We start from the raw sequence: 22,230 nt of genomic DNA on the forward strand, positions 1-22,230 counted from the left end.
TAACAAATGAAGATATTATTTTAATGAAATCTGAGATATTTCTGCCCCTCTATTATCTATTCACCCAAAACTTTATTACTTCAAAATGTTCATAAAGAGATCCATGTTTGAGCGCTTTATGTATGTTCGCTAATTAATGTTTATAAAAAGCCTATGTGAATAAAAGTCTAAGTTAAATCTGTTAATCATAGAAAGCGATCGTGTCTCTTCTGAATACTTGGATTAAACCGCTTGATTCATACGGATTTCTCTCACAATCTCTTTATGATCTTTATGAACAGATTTCATTAAAATTATCTTCAGCTGTGTTTTGAAGATGAGCAAATTGAAAAAATGCCTTTAGGGTTTGGATCGACATTAGAGTTGGTAATTGATGACAGAAGTAACTCTTTCAAGTATATTTTTGTTTTACCATAAATGCATTTCAGTACATTTGGCAGTATACTGTAATAACCATATTTCAAAGATAATAGAAGTACAGTAATTAAACGTATAAAGATTTTATAAAACACAAAAGTTCAGATTATTGCATTTAATATACATATAGTAAAACTGTAATACATTTTCGTTTAATTATAATCGACATCCAATTAAGCGTCTGAAAACATTACATTCAGTTTGCACAGTATATTATTTATGTAATAAGTGCTATTTTTAAAAGTACACTGCAGTGTAGAGCGTTTCAAATCTATCACTTTGGAGATTTCATGATGGTTAGGATGTTGCCTTAATGCTGGAATACAATACACATCATTTTCTCGACAATAGTTGCCGAAAGTCTGCGCCAGTCTGTAGATTTTGGGCAGTTGGAGTTCACAGAAAATCGCATAGTGTTTGATGGGCACAGACTCTAGCTATTTTCCATTCAGTCGGAAGATATCAAAACGTTTAAGATTTTGAGCCAATTTTTGAACACATATCGTATATGATGTGTCACCACTGAAACCAAAGCTGTTCATCTACTGTCCAATCTACTAGTGTTGCAATAACATATAATTCAAATACGAAAAACAATACAAAAGTACATTAACAGAACACATGTAACAAATTAGCCTCGATATTTAACTCATCAGCAAGGATAAAACAACTGACAGTGCCACTCACCTCTAACTTCCTTTGTAATCTGTAGAGTCCATACTGACCGCATCTCCCGACCCAAGACCGCATCCAAATGCGCTTGATTCGTTTTTTCTTTTGAGACTCAGCACACAACAGTCGCTACAACAAGGTAATCTCCTGCATATCCATGTTTGTTTCATCTGTCATGCTTCTCCTATCAACTAGTTGCGTGCTTCTGTGAGAGTTTGTTGTGTTCGGAACGATTTAGAAGTCTGGTAGTGTATGATCCTCAGTGCTGTAGTGCAGGGGTCGCGACCAGGGCTTGACATTAACTTTTTTGCTCACCAGCCACTGTGGCTAGTGGTTTTCCAAACTTACTGGCCACTCAGCATTTTCACTGGCCACAATTTTGACATCGATGCCATGGGGGAAAAACTGCCATATAAATATTTTTAATAGTATCTCATAATTTGGCAGCCGGTATAATAGGCTGCTGTCACTTTAAGACCTGGCACACGGATCCATTATACTGGATATATAGGATTATATTTATATTATTGTAACGCAGTTCAGATGTTATGGGAAGGAGGAGGCGGGAACCGGCGAACATTCAGTTAGATTTTAATAAAATAAATAAACAAATACAAAAACGAATCCCTCACGGTCGACTGCCGCCACACTCAATAAAACAAAACATCAAATAAAATAGTCCAGGCCTGGCCTCTCTCGATCTTCACTGTCGTCGCTCCTCCTTTTATGCTTCCGCTCCTCCGTGAGAGATACGAGACTGATGCGTCGCACAGGTGTCGCTCATTAGTAATCACGCCACCGGCCTCGTCCTGCTCACCACAATTATATATAAAGAGTGAGTGAGGGGAGGCGGGTTTGTGTGTCAACTCGCTGTCGGAGAGATTAGAGAGCGAGATAGCGCAGCTGGTATGGTGTATCTATTCTGCGGAAAATGTCTATTGGAAGCGTTTCGGATATTTCAGTATCAATATGTATTTAAAAAAAACTGTTTTGACAAAACTACATTGCACTTAGTTTATTATTTCAGATGCTTTTTTTTAAAAGACTACAATTGAAAAATGTGTAAGTATATAAAATTCAACTGCTGCTGTCACTGCTGTATCCACCCAATCCGGCGGGTTGGCGGGTGTTACTGTCAAGCCCTGGTCAGAATGGGAAAGGGTGGGTCGCGCAAACTCACTTGGCTGCAGCTAAATTTGCGTTTCAGTGAACGGTGTCATTTTGCACACACACACAAAAACAGTTTAGTCTAGGGCTGCAAGATATACCAACATCAAATAGAAATCATTATATCGCTTAGTGCGATTTTCGAATTACAAATGCTGCGATTTAATTCTATAAACATATGTTCTAGCTGCGCGTTTTATAGTGAAGAGCGCACATGCAAATTTTAAAAACAATATTTTCTGCGTCTCAGAGCGGCTTGTTTCATTATTAAGCTGCTCGTGCGCATTACACCAGAGAATTAAAATGTCACAAAAGGCTGTTTCAGGTCTGTGCCTTCATCTCTGTCATTTGTTCAACTCAGCACTGTTGTCTTTCAGAGACAAGAGTGCGTTCTTTGCGTTCCCCCTCGTGCATTTGGGTAACTATCAACACAGAAGGAAAATATGTCTGTAAAAAGCATTTTATATGTACACACAGAACAAACATGAACACGTTTTAATGAGTTTAACACTTGCAGCACGGATCGCAGACTGGAGCGAGCATGTTTTTTATCAACTGGAATGGAAAAGTTTGAGAACCTCTGGTTTAGGGTGTGATGCGTAGTTTTTGTAACAGTAAACATTTACAAAGTCGGCACTTGTATGATACCTAGTGTTGTAAAATCTGTTCAGATTTTAAAAGTCGTAGTGTATTCCAGCCTTCCAGAGGCAGCTCACTAGGTTTGGGAACACAGCTTATATCTCACTCCATTTAACATGTATGCAATGATAAGCAGTATTTATAATCCTCATGCATTTTAAATGATTTTATTGACTTGAGCAATGAGATATGAAATGCTGACTACTGACTAGATGAAAAGACTGATATAGCCATGAGCAACTAAGCAGCCTGTATATGACTTAATATTATAATTCTATAAAGATCTCGATCTCCATAGCCTAGCAGGGCATGTCACCTTGATGAGATGCTGATACGATTTTAAAAGCCAGCTGCCACTCAAAGCATCAGACTGACGCTTGATAGAAGGGCTCTGTTTTTATTTGAGAGAGGAGCTGTCATCTATTCTTTCATGTTTACCCTGATATCCCCCTCATCCCACCAGCTGAATAAGCTCATCTGAATTCGTCTCCTGTCATAGAGAGAGAGGTCAGGCAGAAGAATGAAACCGGAGGGGGCTGTCCAGGGGGACTGGGGTGAAACTCTGACTGTAATTGGACAGTTGACCTCTAAGACGACTGCGGTATTCTGGCATGTAAAATATGCCACACAGCAAGAGGAGGGTCAGAGGATACAATGATTACCTGAGAGAGTCAGTGTCCTTCAAACAGCCGATCACTCTCCACATGCACATCTGTAATCACAGGCTTGGTGCTCTCGTAATGCTGTGGTTAGCCTCACCTGCAAAGTGTCCTAACCCACCTGACTAAAAGAGAGTGACGGACTGACACACCTGCTCCACACACTCTAATACTCAAACAAATGATGCGAGACGTTGATTGATGCCAAAGCAGGAAGTGCGAGAGGAGCATTTATAACCCAGCAGAACAACTGTGATCCTCACCTGACCACCTGATCCTCAAGTGACGTTTTTTTACCAGTTAAAATATCTTTAAGAAAGTTTGCAAAAGAACAAAGACTGAATGGCAGATAGAGGCTCTATTACAAAATCAAGTGATCATTTTAAGGCATAACTAGCCTATGTGCTCAAGACACAATGATAGGTATCTTAATTATGCTGTTTCAAATCCTAAGGGATTGTGATAAGCTCAGATAATATTTATACTAATGTGCTGTGGCTTTTATGCATATTAGAATACTTTTAGGCTCTGATGACAGGGGTTTCATTCTATTGCCGTGGACCCCAAAATGTTATGATTTCCTTGCAGAACCCTCTAAAACCTATAAGCATCTTTTTTCACATACAACGCCTCATTTGCAATGTGAAAAATACAATTATTAATAATATGTCAGATTTGATCTGGAAATTATTTACTTACATTTTTTTTTCTACAGTACATACCCTACCATTCAAAAGTTTGGGAATGGTAAAATTTCGTTATGTTTTTGATAAAAGTCTCTTATGATCAACAAGGCAGCATTTATTTGATTAAAATACAGTAAAATCAGTAATATTGTGAAATAATATTACAATTCAAAATAACTGCTTTTTTAATATATTGTAAAATGTGATGCAAAGCTGAATTTTCAGCATCATTACTCCAGTCTTCAAATCATTCTAATATGATGATCTGCTGCTCAAGTAACATTTCTTATTATTATCTTTTTTTTTTTTTCCCAGTACCATTACTGTTAAAGGGGCAGGATATGCTTTTAATAAATAGTGTCTATGCAGAACCAGGCAGAAAAACTGTCTATAGGCAAGAATACAGAAATGGGGGAGTTTGATCTGTAGTTTTAACAAAAACCCTGATGCTGTCAAGAGTCAGCTGGTAAATAAACCGGGATATCTGGTTGCAGGTACACTTTTCCAGCACCCCTTTGAGACCCCCTGGTTTGGAAACCATTGAATTTCAGTCGGGCAGTAAGAGAATGTGCGCCACAACATGAGAGAAAACAATACAATTTAAAACTAAATTAAAACAAATGACAAAACTAACCTACCTCAAGATGTTAATAGTTTTTATCAGTTTGTCATATTGTGAGTTTAAAAAAAAGTGTTTCGTGTTGTTTTTACTAGTACTAATTCTGCTAACTTGGAAAGCCTTGTGGCTATTCAACTGAAATCCTATATGTGTTTATTGATGTAAAGGTTCAGTTCAGTTTTCACTTTACAAAGGTTTCTCTAGCTGGAAAAATATTTTGAAGGATTGTTTGATCGTCTGTAAAGGAATCAGTTTTTCTTTAGCATTGCGGCCTTGTCCTCATTCGCCCAGATCGATGCTTTAATTGACAACACAGGGCAGCTCGCTGTATATCGATCTTGGAGTCGCAACATAACAACATGAAAAGCACGGTTCATATTCCCTGCCTGTCTTTATGTTGCAGGTTAGAAATGAATAAAACCTGGTCACTCACTGCAGACATACCTTATGGGCTCCGTGATCAAGCAGCGCATGGGTAATTATTCCAAGATTGTGGAGGAGAAAGACAGGACAAAAGCCCACTTGTTTCTGGGGCTGGGGTGGGGGTCGTCAGATTCTGGGATTGTAGTTTTTAATGACGAGCAGAAAAGAGAAACTTGAAAGAGACGGCCATCGTGGTCAACGCAGCGAACACTGTCCGATGAGATTTGGGCATATCCATAAACATGACAGTCGTCTCTTATCTCGTTCAGACTGAACAGGTTATCATGCACAATCTTGCATTGTAACGAGTCTCCTTTTTTTCCACACCAGACCGTGCAGAAGTGGATTTAATAGCCGGTGACAGCTGTGCTCTCATGACTACGGCGTACAGTAATGCGGAGCAATCATTCATGGTTATTCTCACCTCAGTTGCCAGAAAAAAAGTCATTTTCCCAAGGACCCGCGATGGCTCATGCCATTTAACATGCAACATGCATGTAACAATTTTACAAACTCAAGCCTCTCTACATCATCACCTGCTCTCTTATTTGTTGCAGGGATCCTTCCCCTTTTCCTGGTTCTCTTCAAGCCTAACCAGTTTTCATTGCCTCTACACCCTTCCTTCACCATCTTTGGCAAAGTCATTCACCCTTTTCTTTTTCTGCTCTCATCCCCTTCAAGGCAAAATATGATAGGAGATATCAGCATTTATACCATATGCCATTTATCAGTGCTTTTTAAAGGGCAGTGGCGTTCGCTTTGATTGCAGCTGTATTAAAAACACACAGGCTTATTGCTGTCAGCTTCACCCCTTGTTATTTATTAGATTTGACCGATGGGGATATTTGAAACCTCCTTGTTTTATTCAACTCGTGGCGTCTCAGCAGATCAGTGGAGAGCTAAGCCTAAATCTTGCCTTGCCTGACTTTCTAATAAGGATATAAAAATCAGGCAGTTCCGCTTGCAATTATGCTGATTTTTGCATTGTGTTTCCAGTCATGGTCACACATCATGTTGTGTGTAATATGCAGTGGCCCTAAACAGTATTTGGATACTTGAGTCACTCTTAAAAATGTCTAAATTGCATTAGCTTACAAAATATCAAACAAATGATGCTGGAGTCTTTTTTTTTTTTTTACTTAACGTGTCTTTTAAATACCTTGTGCTTTGGCGATTTTTAGTGGATGTTCTCAAGTTCATACAGGTGTCATATTAGAGTACTATACGCTTTGCTTATATTTTAAAGTCAGTGTTTTATTGTTATTTACACTACTGTTTAAAAGTCAGTGAGAAGGAATTAATTATTTCAGCAAGGATGCATTAAATTGATCAAAAGTGGCAGAAAATACATTTACATTTACAGTAGATTAACTATTTCAAATAAATGCTGTTCTTTTGAACAGCAGAAATTCCTGAGAGGAAAAAAATGATCATGGGATCCACAAACAGTTTGAACAGCACAACCGTTTTCAACATAATGCTTTTCTTTAACTTTTTCTTTAAGCTTTTTTAACTAGTTAAGCCTGGGTCATTCTAAACTCTGGGTAAACAGAATCCAGAATCCTTCACATGACATACTGCTCATGATTTACCACAATTAATCCTGGTTATCCATGAAGTGACATTTTGCACTTTATTCCTAAACCATGGGTTAACATTCTTATTTGCCATGTCAATGACTATGATTGCAGGATGGAACCTGTTTACATACTGTAAAGGTACATCCTCATATTTGATATAGCCAAAATTATCAAGTTTATACTGAATGGACTTTTCGCACGATAAAGGTATAAATAAAATTGTTTAATCTTTACTCCAACTGATTGATTTCCATCACCATTTTCCATTTCTCCCTTCAAACACTGAAGAAATATTTCTTGAGCTGTAAATCTTAGAATGATTTCTGAAGGATTATGTGACATTGAGTAATGATACTGAAAATTATGCTTTGCATCACAGGAATAAATTACATTTCAAAATAGAACATTTTTAATAATATTTCACAATATTACTGTTTTTACTTCGCCTGGATGACAGCCGAACTTAGCCCCGCTCACAACATTTGAGGATGGGAAGTTCGGTCTGGACTTGATCCGTTGAGAAGCAAGTATGCCCGAACCAAAGCAGTTCGGACCAATCAAATTGTCAGGGCGGGCTTTATACGATGATGGACAGATGATCAACAGTAACGTAATCATCCACGTCACCAAAGAGCACTTGGGTTGAATTCGTTTACAACAAAGAATGGCTGCCGCTGGAGAATTTAGATGTGTAGATTCAGCCATCGCGTCTGTTATAGAAGATGTAGACAGCGCATTCATTTTAAAAGAGGAACAGAGAACCGCAATCAAGGCATTTGTCGATTGGAAAGATGTTTTTGCCGTCCTTCCTACAGGATTCGGTCTATCCATTTGAGTGCAGAGGCATTTTTTTTCCTGGTTCGGTTGAAACACCCCATAATCACAGCCCAATGGAGCAGTATCAGACTCACATTCTGACTAGAATCTGAGTATGACGACGTCAGGCTAGTTTTTACTGCATTTTTTATCAAATAAATGCAGCCTTGGTGAATATAAGAGACTTCTTTCAAAAACATTCAAATCTTACCGACAAGAAATATTTAAACGGTAGTGTCTAAAACAAAACTTTTTTGTTAAATTTTTGTTCTATTATTTTTTTGTTTTCCTAATGCAGTGACATTCATACATTTTTTAAATATGTCTTAAGTGTCTGAATACTTTTGAGGGACTTTATCTATATAACTGTCATGTAACCACTTTTTAGTCTTTTGGCCAATGCTGATATCTATAGTTCAAGTTCCCAATATTACAATTCAATGATAGCAAATTATGCTATATGGCTAAATATTGTCCATTTAAACTGTCTGACTGATATATTAGTCTATCACTAGTTACTTTGGACCAAACTTCCATAGTAACATTTAACATACAGTATATTATATTTGCAGTATTATTTGAGTAGGTAAACAAACTAAATATTTCTGCTATTGATGGTGGCTGGTAAAGGTATTAGGTCTTCTCCATAGTCCTAACCAAGGACTCCAGTGGAAAGACTGAAATTCCTCTTCTCTGGATCACTGTCCCGCAGCTCCAGCACAGCTTCACACCTTCCTAATCCATCAGTCTTATTCTGCAGCTCTACACAGCCCCAGCTTGACTTAACTCCATCTCTGCATGCCCAACGCCACCCCATTCTAGTCTACTGTGCTTAATAAATGGCCATCGATCGCCTTTCACTCACTCGTTTGAAAGGCCTGGCTTTCTGAAGGACACTGAGTTCTGAGAAAGAGAGAGAGAGATAGAGAGAGAGAGAGAGAGAGAGAGAGAGAGAGAGAGAGAGAGAGAGAGAGAGAGAGAGAGAGAGAGAGAGAGAGAGAGAGAGAGAGACCAAGCATGGCAAATATCATCTGTTTTCTCTGCAGAGCCTGGAAACCCACAGACCGCATGAAAGGATAGCAGTGATTCAGTGCCCAGTTGTAGATGCACCTTCCACCATCAGGTCAGGCTGCATATGCTGCCTTTCACTGGCTTCTAAACCTTCAGTCTGTCCTGGCTCTGTGCCTGAGACTGACCTTTATATCAGGCAAAGCTCTCTTCTTCCAAGAGCGGAGAGGGCCGTGTCACTGTGTTTCTGCTTCTGGAAGCCTTAGTTTGCCAAGGGCACTGCCAGACTGGCCCGTTTCCTCACTTCAACCCACTCACGCCAGATATCACCCACACCTCCCTCCACCAAACCCGCCTGTGCCTAGAGGCCTTTAACCTCAGTCACACTGTTGCTTAAAATAAGTATTGGCTAAAGTATGTCTCCAAGCCTAGGGATGTTATAGTTGCTTTCATTCATTCGAATTAGTGTAATTTTAGTATTATTTATACTATTATAGTATTTATTTAGAATTAGCTTTTTTAAGTTTTAGTAATTTTGTTATACGCTGATTAGGATTAGCTTTATTTTTAGTTCTAGTCGTTTAAGTACTTCAACTTCAACTTATTTTATTTCAGTTATTTGCCAAGGCAGTTTTTCCGTCTAATATTTTATATTTATTTATTTTATTTTAGCTTTATTTCAATTAACCCGGGGCTATTTTTAATAGTTTTAAGTAACAATAACAACACTGGACTGAGAGAGCATTTTTGGGCATCATACTGTCATTGGCACTTTCAAATCTGGTAGACATCTGGGCTTTTTAGACATTTCCGTACTGCATAGACACATGTTCAACTCAAACCTAGACAACATAATTGGACATCATAGACAGATCTTACCTTAAGTGCATTTCTGGGTTTCACTGGACGTGCAAATGCTTGAATCAAACCTAGACAGCATTTGTGGGCATAAACATTTGGACATATGTATGTTTGAATCAAACTTAGTCCATATTTTTGCGCATTATTGACGTGTTCAAATGCTCAAATTAAACCTAAACAAAATAGTTTAAACATCGTTCAATATGATAGTTTGCCCAGAAATGCTTATATGTGGAAGGTGTTCTGGCACTGACGTCATGTAGACGTGATCCACAATATAACCACCCCAGAATTACAGTTGCAAAACATTATGATAAAAAAAGGAAAGAAAGAAATAAGTGGGGGGGAACATACTGATCATATATTGCTCTCCTGTGGAGAAAACCCTGTTTAAGGTGCTTGTGTTCGCCACAGGCTTCCCACAGAGACACTGTCCTGCTTTCCTCTTTCAAGAGGGACAATGCGCAGCAGGTAGACGGCTGTCAAGTTGAGTAAAGACTGGCTTTTGAGAAGTCAGCTCATCTTATCTGCAGTCTCACTCCTGACACCCCACTCGAGCTACAGTAACAAAAGGTTCAGGATTTCTTCTTTCACCATCTCACACACACAGATCCAAGGCAGGCTTCCTGTGCAGTCGAGTCTTCTGGAGGTCTGTGAGTAAAACACGTCTGGGGTTTCACAGAGCTACATGCTTGTTAGGATCAATGTTATGCACTTCTTTTTATCTGTGCGAATGCGGTTTTTTCGGTAATGTACATCATGCTCACATGTCTGTCTTCAGTTAGGGTGACATCACTGGCCATTTTCCTCAGTTCTTCCACCTCACTCGCTCCATATACGTTGTGCACCCACGTTCTTATCAACTTCTGTCCGCGGTACAGTTGTCATCTCCACCGTCTATGTCTATTTGAGCGCGTGTGTTTGTGCGAGACAGAGATACACCTGCGGCTGTCTTCATTTTAGCTGATTAGCGTTAAGCTTGTTGACGACTGTCTCTCGGTTGAACGCTCGCAGTGCTGGAGGTACACTGTGCCCTCCTGAATTTATGTCCCAGACCCTCCTGTGTCATCTTAGCTCACTCTTCAAATAAGCGCCTTTGACGGCACAGGATATTTAGCCATGGAGCAGTGGGAAGAGCACTGGTTTGTGAAATAATAGGCTTTGATTTCATTGCTGTGCAGTTTCCACTTTGAGACGTTATAGTTTCTGGAGAAAGCTATCTCAGACATCTCAGATCTGATGCAGCGTTCTGTGTAATTTCATATCGCCGTCTTGGGTGACAATGGAAACAAATCAGCCACAGGCTGCATGGTGAAACTCAAATTATATATTTTGCTTTCTCCCCACAGTGTGAATATGAAAACAAAAAGTAGGTGTATTTGATTTTGAAAAGTTCAGAGGGATCGAGCTCTTTCTTGTGTAGCTCCTCTGTTCCTTCTAAAGCAAACATCTACTCTTTGTTTTTGTTACTTGCTGAAAGTTTCAACTTTCAAGAGACCGCTTATGTCAAACCCAAATGTTTCATGTGCATTTGACAAAAAGGAAACATTTGATCTCCTGGGCCAGCAACCAATATTAAATGGAGCTCTGTGTAAAAAGTGACGGCAGAAGAAAACAAAACTACTTGCCCCTTAGAGATCCTCAGTGATTGCTCTTAAACTAGCAGCTTTAAGGATCTCGTTCTATAGTTATAACGAGAAAAACATGAAGTTTATTTAACAAACTTGATCAGGTAATCCAACCAATCAGCACGATAAGAGACATGTATATACAATAGACAGTACAGCCGTCCCTCGCCTCTGTCCTGTGACAGTTTTGCAACATCCCACCAACACCCCAACACCTCACCCTTGGCTGGTTCCTATCCCGGTCAAGGATGGGGGAATACTCTGGGTTCAGGCCATATTCTGAGCTCCAAGCCCTTCCCTCAGAAAGCACCCCAAATATGCATACAGTGCCATATCTGATTACATCTACCAGTACGTGCGAACTTGTGAAGATCTATTTAGGACACTGAGGGGAAAATTCACTAAACATTTGCACAGTTGCTTGAGGTGTTTCATCACAAAACCTTACATCTTAAGGTGCTGTCACATTCGTGAAACTTGGATGAAATGTTGCAGGTGAAGTGTTTCAGTGGGTACATTGTCCAAAATAGTTTTTGAATTTTAAGTAGTGTTTGAATTGAATTCAGAGTGTGTTTAAAATTAATGTTTTTTTTTCCCTGGATTTCTGTTTGGGTGAGTACATTTTGCCTGCAGAATTGGTAAATGTGACTTGGTAAACTAATCCATAGACCACTCACAGTCCAGCATAACCAGGTGCTCTAGAAACCACTGTATGTGGTATAGTTCTGTGCCATGCATATTCAAATTCATTGTTTCTGGACAAATCCTTTCTATGCAAATTAGACTCTTTATAGAATAAATCACAAGATTCACAAACATTGGCAGACACAATTAACATTGCTTTTAAAGCAGAAACATTTCACTGTTAAAACGAACTAGATTTTATAAAAAAAAAAAATGTTTATGTATATTTTCTAGTGAATATGGCTACTGTAAATAATTATTTCAGCTTTGTAAAGAGTAAATTCATGTCCCCCCCAGAGTGTATCGGATCATGGGTTCTGCTGTGTCCTTCAGATCCAGCCAAAGCGTGAATTGCGATCAGTACTAAATCTGTTGCCATATTTGTACCAGTACCTGATTTGCATAATTCCTTCAATGAATCAGGTGCTAAAATGAGGCTGGCAAATTAACAAAGCTGTCAGTGGATGTTTTTTTTTTTTTTTTTTTTTTTTTTAGTAAATTCCCCATGAGTGTTAGTTTAAACTTTGAGACTTCAGTAATGATCAGACAGACAAATAATTTTATGCTTTGTAAACACATGTTTATATAAATATTATTTCTTCACACACACATCATCCAAAGCCCATGAATGAATTGTGAATCATCTTGGTCAGTTTACTCAAATGCTTTTCCTATAGTGTAGCTGTGCACATATGCTGTGTCCTCTAGCATCATGAACAAGACAAGAGAATATTATATTCTTTTCCACTGACAGGAGCTGACATAAACATAATGCTCATCATGAGCCGCCACAATAAACAGGAGTTAGTGTAATGTTGGTGATGATGGATGGGGAGTGTTTGGGGCAGCTGTGGGGTCTAAAGAGACTCGCTTATTTATAGTGACTGGCTCACAGCCAAACATGCCTGAACTGCTCTGCGTCCGACTCCGTTTGGACCCCCAACCAGGCATGCGGTCCCAGCAGGTGCTTCCTTCAAATGCATTCCCATAGCTTGTTAAGACAGTCTCTTCAGTCCTGATGGAAATCACAGATTATCACAAGTCCGTCTTCACAGCATCACTGAGTAATCATCTAACACCAGAACAGGCCAGTTTTGGATGCCAGGCTTTGCACTTGTAATCCAGTCATGTAACAAGTGCCGGGTTTCATTGATTATTCCTTCTCATCCTGTTTTTGTCATTGCATCTTATTCATGGTTGATTTGGTTTATCAAGAAGAGATTAGCTTCGTGAACCTGGAGGTTCTAGCACCGTGTACTGCAAATCAAACCGATCAAGGGAAAGATCCGTGGTCTGTACTGCAACATGTTGAGTTTGTGTCCTCTCTATATTATGACTATCATATAAAAGTGTCAAAAGGCCAAAAAAAATTGAACACTATAATCGTTTATACTTTGGCATATGTGTCATTGTGTTTTGGTGCATTACCATTTTTAATGATCTTCCAGATGAACCCCAGTCTTTTAGGTTTGAATTAGATGATTAATCATTTTAATGTCAAGGTCGTGAAAAAAAAGTCAGTGATTGATTTTCATATGTGCCATATGAGTCGATAATGAGCTACAGACTTAATACAGTGAAAAATAGAGATCAATAACTAAATCAAACAAAATGTCAGAAATTCTGGTAGTTTAATCTTCTTTGCTTTTCTTCAAAGACCTGCCTCCCCCTGCCACCAGAGAGAGACCGCCCGGCTGTAAGACAGTGTTTGTCGGCGGTTTGCCAGAGAACGCAACAGAGCAGCTCATTGTGGAGGTGTTTGAACAGTGCGGAGGTATCATCGCCATCCGCAAGAGCAAGAAGAACTTCTGTCATATCCGTTTCGCCGAGGAGCACACAGTGGACAAGGCCCTCTTCCTGTCAGGTACATATTTAGATTAGATAGATAGATAGATAGATAGATAGATAGATAGATAGATAGATAGATAGATAGATAGATAGATAGATAGATAGATAGATAGATAGATAGATAGATAGATAGATAGATAGATAGACCGATGGATGGATGGATGGATGGATGGATGGATGGATGGATGGATGGATGGATGGATGGATGGATGGATGGATGGATGGATGCATGTACAGTTGGATAAATGAATGGCCCCTAACTATAGCTGACTCCTAATAGTCGACTAGAAGAGGAACTAGAAGTTTTAGTAGTTGGTTAGTCGAAGAAAGAAAGAAAAAACTTGTGCCGAAGTCACGCAGTCAGTGAGAGACAGACCGGGTCCTTGTGGTACACTGTAAATGAAAAAGTTGGTTTTACTTAAAAAATTAAGTTAAACCTGATTGGCTTCAGTTCATTGAAATAAAAAAAATTGAGTTAATACCATGAAGGTGATTGGTATAATCACTTTGATCCCTTGCATTTTTTCCTGATAACAGCGGAAACAACTTAAAATGCTCCAAAAAAAATTGTCATACAGATATACCTCATTCGAAACTCATTTTAATTGTGTAAACTCACAATAACAACAAAACGTTGTGCTTTTTGTCTTGGTCTCCGTGAACTGGAGTGCGTCACAAAAATGAACCGAAACTCAGCTTAGGCTGTTTGCCCCACAGACATGAGCTATATCTAAAGCTTTAAATGTTTACTTTTAAACGACCCAATTCAAATCGGAAAAAAAAAACTTTCTGATTATGTAATCCATATGAAAGTTGCATTTCAGCAGAGATGGCGAGTCAGCATCTTCAACTTCATCTTTGCAGCCGACACTGACTCAGAAAACACTAGATTATTAATAAACAATTAAAAATGTATTTTTTTTCTTGACACATTCATAATCATTACTTTTAGAAAGACGGGGGCAGGCCTACCCCTAGCAATGTCACAGCGTTTCAAACTTGAATACAAAAAGAGTATGCCAAATCAAGCCTAGAAATGTATGTCCTACACGTGTGATTTACAATAATTTCACTTAACCTTTTATCTCATGTAAATGAGGGTCATGTGTCCACAAGTTCCCTCTTGACTTGAAGGATCGATGCAGAATTAATTAGAGAATGGGGCTTCCCCACATCACTCAGAGAACTCAAGATCTGTAGACACTGGCCGTCGAGAGTCCCTCACAATGGGAGGACAACGAGAAGACAAGCGCCGACATCTAGTAATAAATTTCTGCCTTTGAACGCTGCATATCAATCATGGGCCAAGCCCGGAAACCACGACACCGGTCACATGACCTGCCAGGGTCTGCTTCACTTCTCTCTAGTCTTCAGTCACATCTTAAATCAGTCTTTGTATGCAAATATTTGGATGTCCATCTCAGCCACAGAAAGCAAGTTTAAAGTGCAGACCACTCCAATAATACCCTTTCCATTATTTATTCTTCTCTGAGTGTTGCTCTCTCAGTGGAGAGGGGCGAGATTGGAGCAGCGCCCCATATATTATGTGACAGAGCTCTGCAGGCCTTTCCATAAATAATGGTGCTCATTTCTAACGTGAACACATTGCGTAAAATATTTAACAGCGTCTGGGGGCTGTAAAGAAGTGATGGAGAGTCTGTGAACTGTAAACTGTGAAGCTCTTTCTCTCATTTCTGTTGACACGGCCATCTCTGAATATACATTCTCCTTAAAAACACTTTTCAACCCTCTCTGTACTCAGAGCATCATGTGATTCATAATTCACTGGAGCCTCTTTCATACCACTTGGCTATTTGTCAAGATGCTTTTCCAAGCAATTTTCTGGTTTATGCTGAAATATATAAACCTTAATATAAAATCACTTTCTTTTTTCATCCCCATCACAAACCAGATTATTCTCATACATCATGGCTTGTCTGTGCTGGTAGGGTTTTTGTTTCGACTGCCCCATCTGAGTGCACCATTTTGGGACTTTTTACATGTCACGCAAAATAAACAAATAGGAAGAGTTTGGCCACACATCTTTCAGCAAACACATGTTAGAAGAGATGATTAAAAGGTGTGTGTGGCTGTCATCTTGTCTCTGGTCACTTCATGAATCAGTGTTGGTAATATGATGTTTTTCTCATAACATACTTGGGGTTTGTTTTTCTGCTGTTCTCATTTTCCTGCATTTTTCTTTTATACCATTTAACTTCTTGCCTTGCACTCTCCTTTTCTTCTTTCTTTTTTCTCTTCCTCTTTCCTCTCCTTTCCTATTTCTTTTCTTGTTCTTGTGTCTTTTCTTGTCCTGTCGTTTACTCCCATTCCCCTTCTTTTCCCCCTTCCCCTTTCCTTTCTTTTCATTTGCTTCCCATTCCTCTCACTTTTCTTTTCTTGCCTCTTTCATTTCCATTACTGTTTTTTCTTTTTTTTTCTTTACTTCCTTCCCATTTCCTCTTCCTCTTCCCTTTTCTTTTTCCTGTTTTTTTTCCTGTTGTTTTCTTGTCCATTCCTTTACTCCCCTTCCCCTTTTTTCCTCTTTCCCTTTCCTTTTTTTCCCTTTTTTGCTCCATTTCCCCTTCCCTTTCCTCTTTCTTTACTATTCTATTCCTTGCCTGTTTTATTGTGCTTTCCTTTATTCCCATTCCCCTTATTTTCCCCTTTTCCTTTGCTTCATTTCTCGTTCCTCTTCTCTTTCATTTCTTTCCGTTTTATTTTTCCTTTCCTATCTTTTATTGCTCTATCCTTTGCTCCCTTCCTTTTCATCTTCTCCTTCCTTCTCTTCTCTTTTCCTTTATTTTTCGTTGATCCTTTTCCTGCCTTTTCTTGTCCATTCCTTTGCTCCCTTTCCTTTCTCTTTCCTTTTCCTTCATCTTCCTTTTTTTCTGTAATTTCCTCTCCTTTACCTTCCTCTGTCCCTTTCTCTATCCTTTCCTTTATCACCTTGTCCTTTTCTTTTGCTTTTCTTTTCATTTTTTTCTTTTTCTTTCCTTGCTTTCCCCTTCCTTTATCTTTTCCATTGATTCACTTTTTCTCATTTTTTCCTTTGCTTTGGCTTTACTCCCTTCCCCCTTCCATTTCCACTTTCTTTCCCTTCCCTTCCCTTTTTCTTTGCCATTGCCCATTTCCATCTCCTCTCCTCTAGGCTATAGGATCAGGCTGGGATCAAGTACAGATAAGAAGGACACAGGCCGGCTGCATGTAGATTTTGCTCAGGCTAGAGATGACCTGTACGAGTGGGAGTGCAGACAGCGCATGCTGGCCCGGGAAGAGAGGCACCGTCGCAGAATAGAAGAGGACCGTCTACGGCCCCCTTCACCGCCCCCCATCGTTCATTACTCTGAGCACGAATGTGGCCAGTTAGGAGAAAAGCTCAAAGGTGGGTCACATAACATGTTAGACTTGCGTAATAGTGATCTGTTGCTTTGGTCTGTCACTCTTCTGTCGTTTCCTTGAAGCTTGTGAAGAGGCTGCTACAGTCTGTGTGCCCGTTGGCTGGATGCATCGAAAAGCTCTTTGTCTCTTCGATTTTGTTCCTTGCGGTTTAATAGAAATCGTCTGTTTAGTGACTGCATCTTGATTCTCTGTCACGGAGAGAAAGTGCATTAAAGAGAAGTTTGAATTTAGCCATGTTTCCTTCAGATTCCCTTACTTTTCCATGTAATATTTTATATGCAGTGTGTTTGCTGTTAAGCTCACTTTGCAATGGTTACAAATAACCAGATGAAGGGAAGAAAAGACAGGATGAAATTACATGATGTGTTTAGTGGACCTTTTGTACTGCTGGCTGTAGAAAATCTCAACAGATTTTCATATCTCATATCTGCTAGATTTGTCTGTATATGCAGAGAGTTTAAATTATGTGATAGCATTTTTTTTGATCATCTGCAGTTTGGACTTCCATAAATAAATCAAAGCATCCTAGAGTTCTCAGTTGTATATGTGTTTGTGAGCAGGATTACAGCAACAAGAACAAAATAAATATCTTTTCTTTATTTACTTTTTTACAACAGCAGTCATCTTCACTGAACAAACTGCAATATCTTTGCAACACTGCTTCATCTGTTGCACAGTTAACATTTTCAGATTTAAAATAAACACAATGACATTAAAAAATAATAGATTGCTGGAAGAGCCTCCCTGTAGCATTCATTACAATGTTTTTCAGTCTCCTCTGTTTCTCATCTCATTCCCAGCCGAAAGTTGCAAGCCAAAGCTTTGTAGTTCATCTTGACTGTTTTCTGCTCCCGTCTGCACATACACACCTGAGGACTTCATGAACAACATCACCTTATTTGTACAGAAAGTACAAAATATCAAATATCAATAATGTGTTATGATTGACAAGGTTTGACCTTCCAGACCTGTCTCATGCTGTAGATATCTGTTGTCCTCTCCTAAATGTCCTCTACTCTGCTAGTGTGCATCTGCTGTCTTTTTTGGCCCAATAAGCATGTCCTGCTAATAAGTTTTGACACTAGGAGGTCCCAGATGAGAAGCGTTCCTCTCTAACATTGTACTCAACTCTCTTCCCACCATCTGTTTCTCCCCCACCGTTTTTTCCACTCAGACGACGGCAATTTTGCCGAGGCTGTGCGTGTCCTGCTGACCTGGGTGGAACGAGGGGAGGTAAACCGCAGAAACGCCAACAACTTCTACTCAATGATCCAGTCCTCCAACAGCCACATCCGTAGGCTGATGAACGAGAAGGCCGCTCATGAGAAGGAGATGGAGGAGGCCAAAGAGAAGTTCAAGAACGCCCTCTCTGGGATTTTAGTACAATGTGAGTGTTCCTTTACAGATGTTGCTTCTGTCTCAAAACCTAACAGCGTTTCTGGGCATTTTTCCATCATTATCGGTTAAGGAACAGGATTTTACACAATTAGTGCGTTTACATGGGCAACGATATTCCGATATTAAGCTGATTAAGACAATACTCTGATTAAGAAAATACTCTGATTAAGAAACTACCATGTAAACAGGGATTTCTGATGACCTTAATCCGGCTACAGTCATACTCGAAGTAAACACAAATCGAATTAAGACGTGGAGTATTCCTATTTCAGTCGCATTATTGAAGTCCATTATAGACATGTACACACCTTAACCACAAGCATTTTGCGACAGGACACAAACACACACTGCAGTGGTCAACCGTTTGACCGCAAACAAGAGAGCATGGCTTCAGAATTTGTATCCGCCCTCGGCAATTAGGACGTATAGCTTGGCAAATAATGAACTGCACTTGAAGCTTTCGTAAAATTAAAAATGAAGCACCAAGAACTGTATGTGGTACCATAACGAAGACAAACTGTATGTTGATACGGTGGGAACATCGGACTGCGTGGCATTGTTACGTAATGACGTGTGCCATTAATCGACCTATGACCTATAACATGTAAAATGAAAGGAATATTCTAAAAGCAACTCATGTAAACACCTTAATCAGAATATTGTCTTATTCAGAATAAGGTCAATAATTAGATTACTGCTGTCCATGTAAATGTAGTCAGTGATAGCTCACAGATCACAGCTCATCATCTGCTGTAAAACACCCGACTAACCCGCAGCTGGTGGCTGCAGATTTGAATTTTTCTGATGCACAAACCCTGAAATTAATTTCACTGATTTCACCTTTTAAACCAAATATATGGACAAATACTAACACAGGTGTGTCAACCTTAGGCCGGATAAGACACATTTCACACTTTTTATGGTTTTACTTTTATATGCCACAATTCACATTTAGAAGGGTTGCACTATATGTGTGAGTATGTGTAGGTAGTCAATAACGTAATACACGCTACCGTTCTAAAGTTTGGGGTCAGTAAGGTTTTTAATATTTTACCAAGGCTGTACAGTAAAAATACAGTGAAACAGTAAAAATGTGAAATATTATTACAACTTAAAATGTTTTCCATTTTATCATATTTTAAAATGTAATTTATTCTTGATGCAAAGCTGAATTTTCAGCATCATTAGTCCAGTCTTCGGTGTCACATGATCCTTCAGAAATCATTCTAATATGCAGCTCAAGAAACATTTATTATTATTAATATAAATGTTATATACAGTTGTCCTGCTTAATAGTTGTTTTTTTAATCCGTGATGATGAAAAGAAAGCTCACAATAATTGCAGATATTTGAGTATTTAAATATAATAAATATTTTGTAACATTAGAATTGACTTTACTGTCACCTTTTAATTTAATGAACCCCTGAGTATTCATAAAAAAATACAATAAAAAAAGCCCAAAACTTGACCCTAACTTTTGAATGGTAGTGCATGTCCAACAAATTCAAATATTGAATAAAGTTAAAATTGGTTTTGTTGATCGTTCAGTAAGAACCTGTAATTTTCTTTGCCATAAACCACAGCATTATCACGTTCTAAAATCGTTAACAGATCATCAGAACTGCAGCGCTGCTCACACCAAGTAAAAGCTGCTTTTCTGAAGATCCCTAAAGTGCCGATGACTGTTGTGTGACGTCACCGTAGTTTCATATACACTATCAGACACAAAAGGAAGCATTCAGTAAATGGGTGCTGTCAGCTACTGCATGATTACACTTCACTTCCTGCCATCTTGATAGTACGCCCAACGCTGCAGTGCTTTGTACTTGATTGATCCAATGCCCAGAGAAATGGAACTACCACTCACACACTCTCACACATATAGTTTCCTTGATGCATGAGCAGGCGTAATGTTCAGTCTGCCTGTGATTCAAGTATATGGGGGGTTGCAGGCATTTACCATGAACTTAGAACAAGTCTGATAGAGATTTAATAGTTCATTAACATGCAACTGTGGTATAAGAGACGGCTGAAATTAATATAGACTTATTAAAAGGTCACGGCACAGAAAATCTTGCCTTGAAAACAGAAAATATTGTGGGCCAGATGTACTAACGCTTTTGCGCCCACTTCAGGCGAATTTGTTTCGCAAAGTGCGTATAAAACCATGGCGAGGTATGTACGAACGGGACGCACCGAGCTGAAAGCGCAGACTGCCTGTCGCGGGAACTGGAAATGGCAAAATGCGCTTTTCGTGTCATGCATATGCATTCATGGGATGGTCAAGGGGAAAGTGGGAGTGTCACATAAAGAGACGGGAGGGGAAGCGTAAACTGCGCCTAATGATGTATTCCGCGTTATGTACAGAAAAAGCCGATGAGAGCGCGTCTCTATTTTGCGCTGAAAATTCTCCGCCTCTTAAAAGCAGGTGTAACTTAGGAAGCGGGTTTCCTGGCATATGCCTCGTGCTGAAATGGCAGCAGTAATCCGAGCAAGACGAAGACATAGGCTAAGGAGAAAAGATTTTTGCCACAAGAATCACACTTTTTTCAGTTGAAATCATTAAGCGCTACAGATTAAGCAGCTACGCAATATTACAGTTACTGGGAGAAATCCAAGATGCCATCGAATCTCCCACTCAGCGTTCACATTCCATTCCAGCAGTTGTTAAACTCCTCGCTACATTACAATTACTGGCATCAGGATTTCGCTGTTTTGCCTGACTTGGTGGCTGATCCATGATGGAAAGAGAGGAGGATGCCCATTCAATTGCGCTTTAAATACGTGCAATTTACGGTATAGTGGGTGGGGACAGACGCTGTTTACCTGATGAACTGCAGGTTTGGTACATAACACGCACCCTGCGGTTTCACATCAAGCACTTTCTGCGTCTTGGCCACGGCGCTATTAACGCTGCGTTCGCAAATGTACGTACATCTGGCCCTGAATGTCATGTATATGCATCTGTTGATGAACGTTGAATTACATGTACCAGTGTGCTGTGTATTTACTTTACAAGCAGGAGGTATTCAGACGGATTCATTTTGAAAGCTACACTTTTAAATGAAATGGCAAAGGTTGTTTTACTGTCTCTTAAGAAAATCTGTTCAACTTTTGACCTCAAAACCAAGGCAAGCTAATTTTACGCTCTGCTGTCAGTCATTTTACACCGCAGCTTTTCCATGACTCGGTTTGATAGTGTACATGCTTTGATCTGAGATCAGTGTGGACTGAAGGTAAGTTCTCCTGAGGTCTCTACCACTGAAAGCAGAAGAAGGTAGAGTATGCGCAGCTACAGGCCTGTCATCTGTAATGCACCAGGCATGTGTAGAAGATTATCAAGACCCTGAGTCTGTGCTTTTGTTTAGCCTCTGGACAGCACACCTGATGACCCTTCATAGATTAAAAGTAAGTAACCCCAAATGGTCACTAATTCGTCCAAGTCATTGACTAATTTCTCAAATAACATTGACTTGAGCTTGTAGATTTGCATACACTTCTGATGACATGCTTCTGACTCAACAGCAACACTTTCTGTGAAGCCTGTAGATATGATACATTATAAAGACATTCACAATTCCTTATAATGCACTAGGAGTGTGCAGTGAAGCCGTTTTCTGTATGAAATACCATTTTGAAGTTTGGGTTCAGTGATTTATTTTTTCTTCTCAAATAGTTGTATCCAGCACGGGACACATTAAATTGATCAAATGACAGTAAATGCA

General features: G+C 39.3%; 1 protein-coding gene across 1 annotated transcript in view; it reads left to right on the forward strand.

Annotated features, from left to right (window-relative positions):
• The window catches only part of enox2 (ecto-NOX disulfide-thiol exchanger 2), a 301,696-nt gene that overhangs the window by 237,066 nt on the left and 42,400 nt on the right, over window positions 1-22,230 (forward strand). Inside the window, exons 6-8 of the mRNA XM_056250293.1 lie at window positions 13,517-13,723; window positions 16,856-17,089; window positions 18,281-18,493. Coding sequence (XP_056106268.1) covers window positions 13,517-13,723; window positions 16,856-17,089; window positions 18,281-18,493 — 654 coding nt within the window. The remainder of the gene's footprint in view (window positions 1-13,516; window positions 13,724-16,855; window positions 17,090-18,280; window positions 18,494-22,230) is intronic.

This window comes from Rhinichthys klamathensis, unplaced genomic scaffold (genome assembly GCF_029890125.1).
Source record: "Rhinichthys klamathensis goyatoka isolate OS25496 unplaced genomic scaffold, OSU_Roscu_1.1 h1tg000068l_1, whole genome shotgun sequence".
In the NCBI taxonomy this organism is placed as follows: Eukaryota; Metazoa; Chordata; class Actinopteri; order Cypriniformes; family Leuciscidae; genus Rhinichthys; species Rhinichthys klamathensis.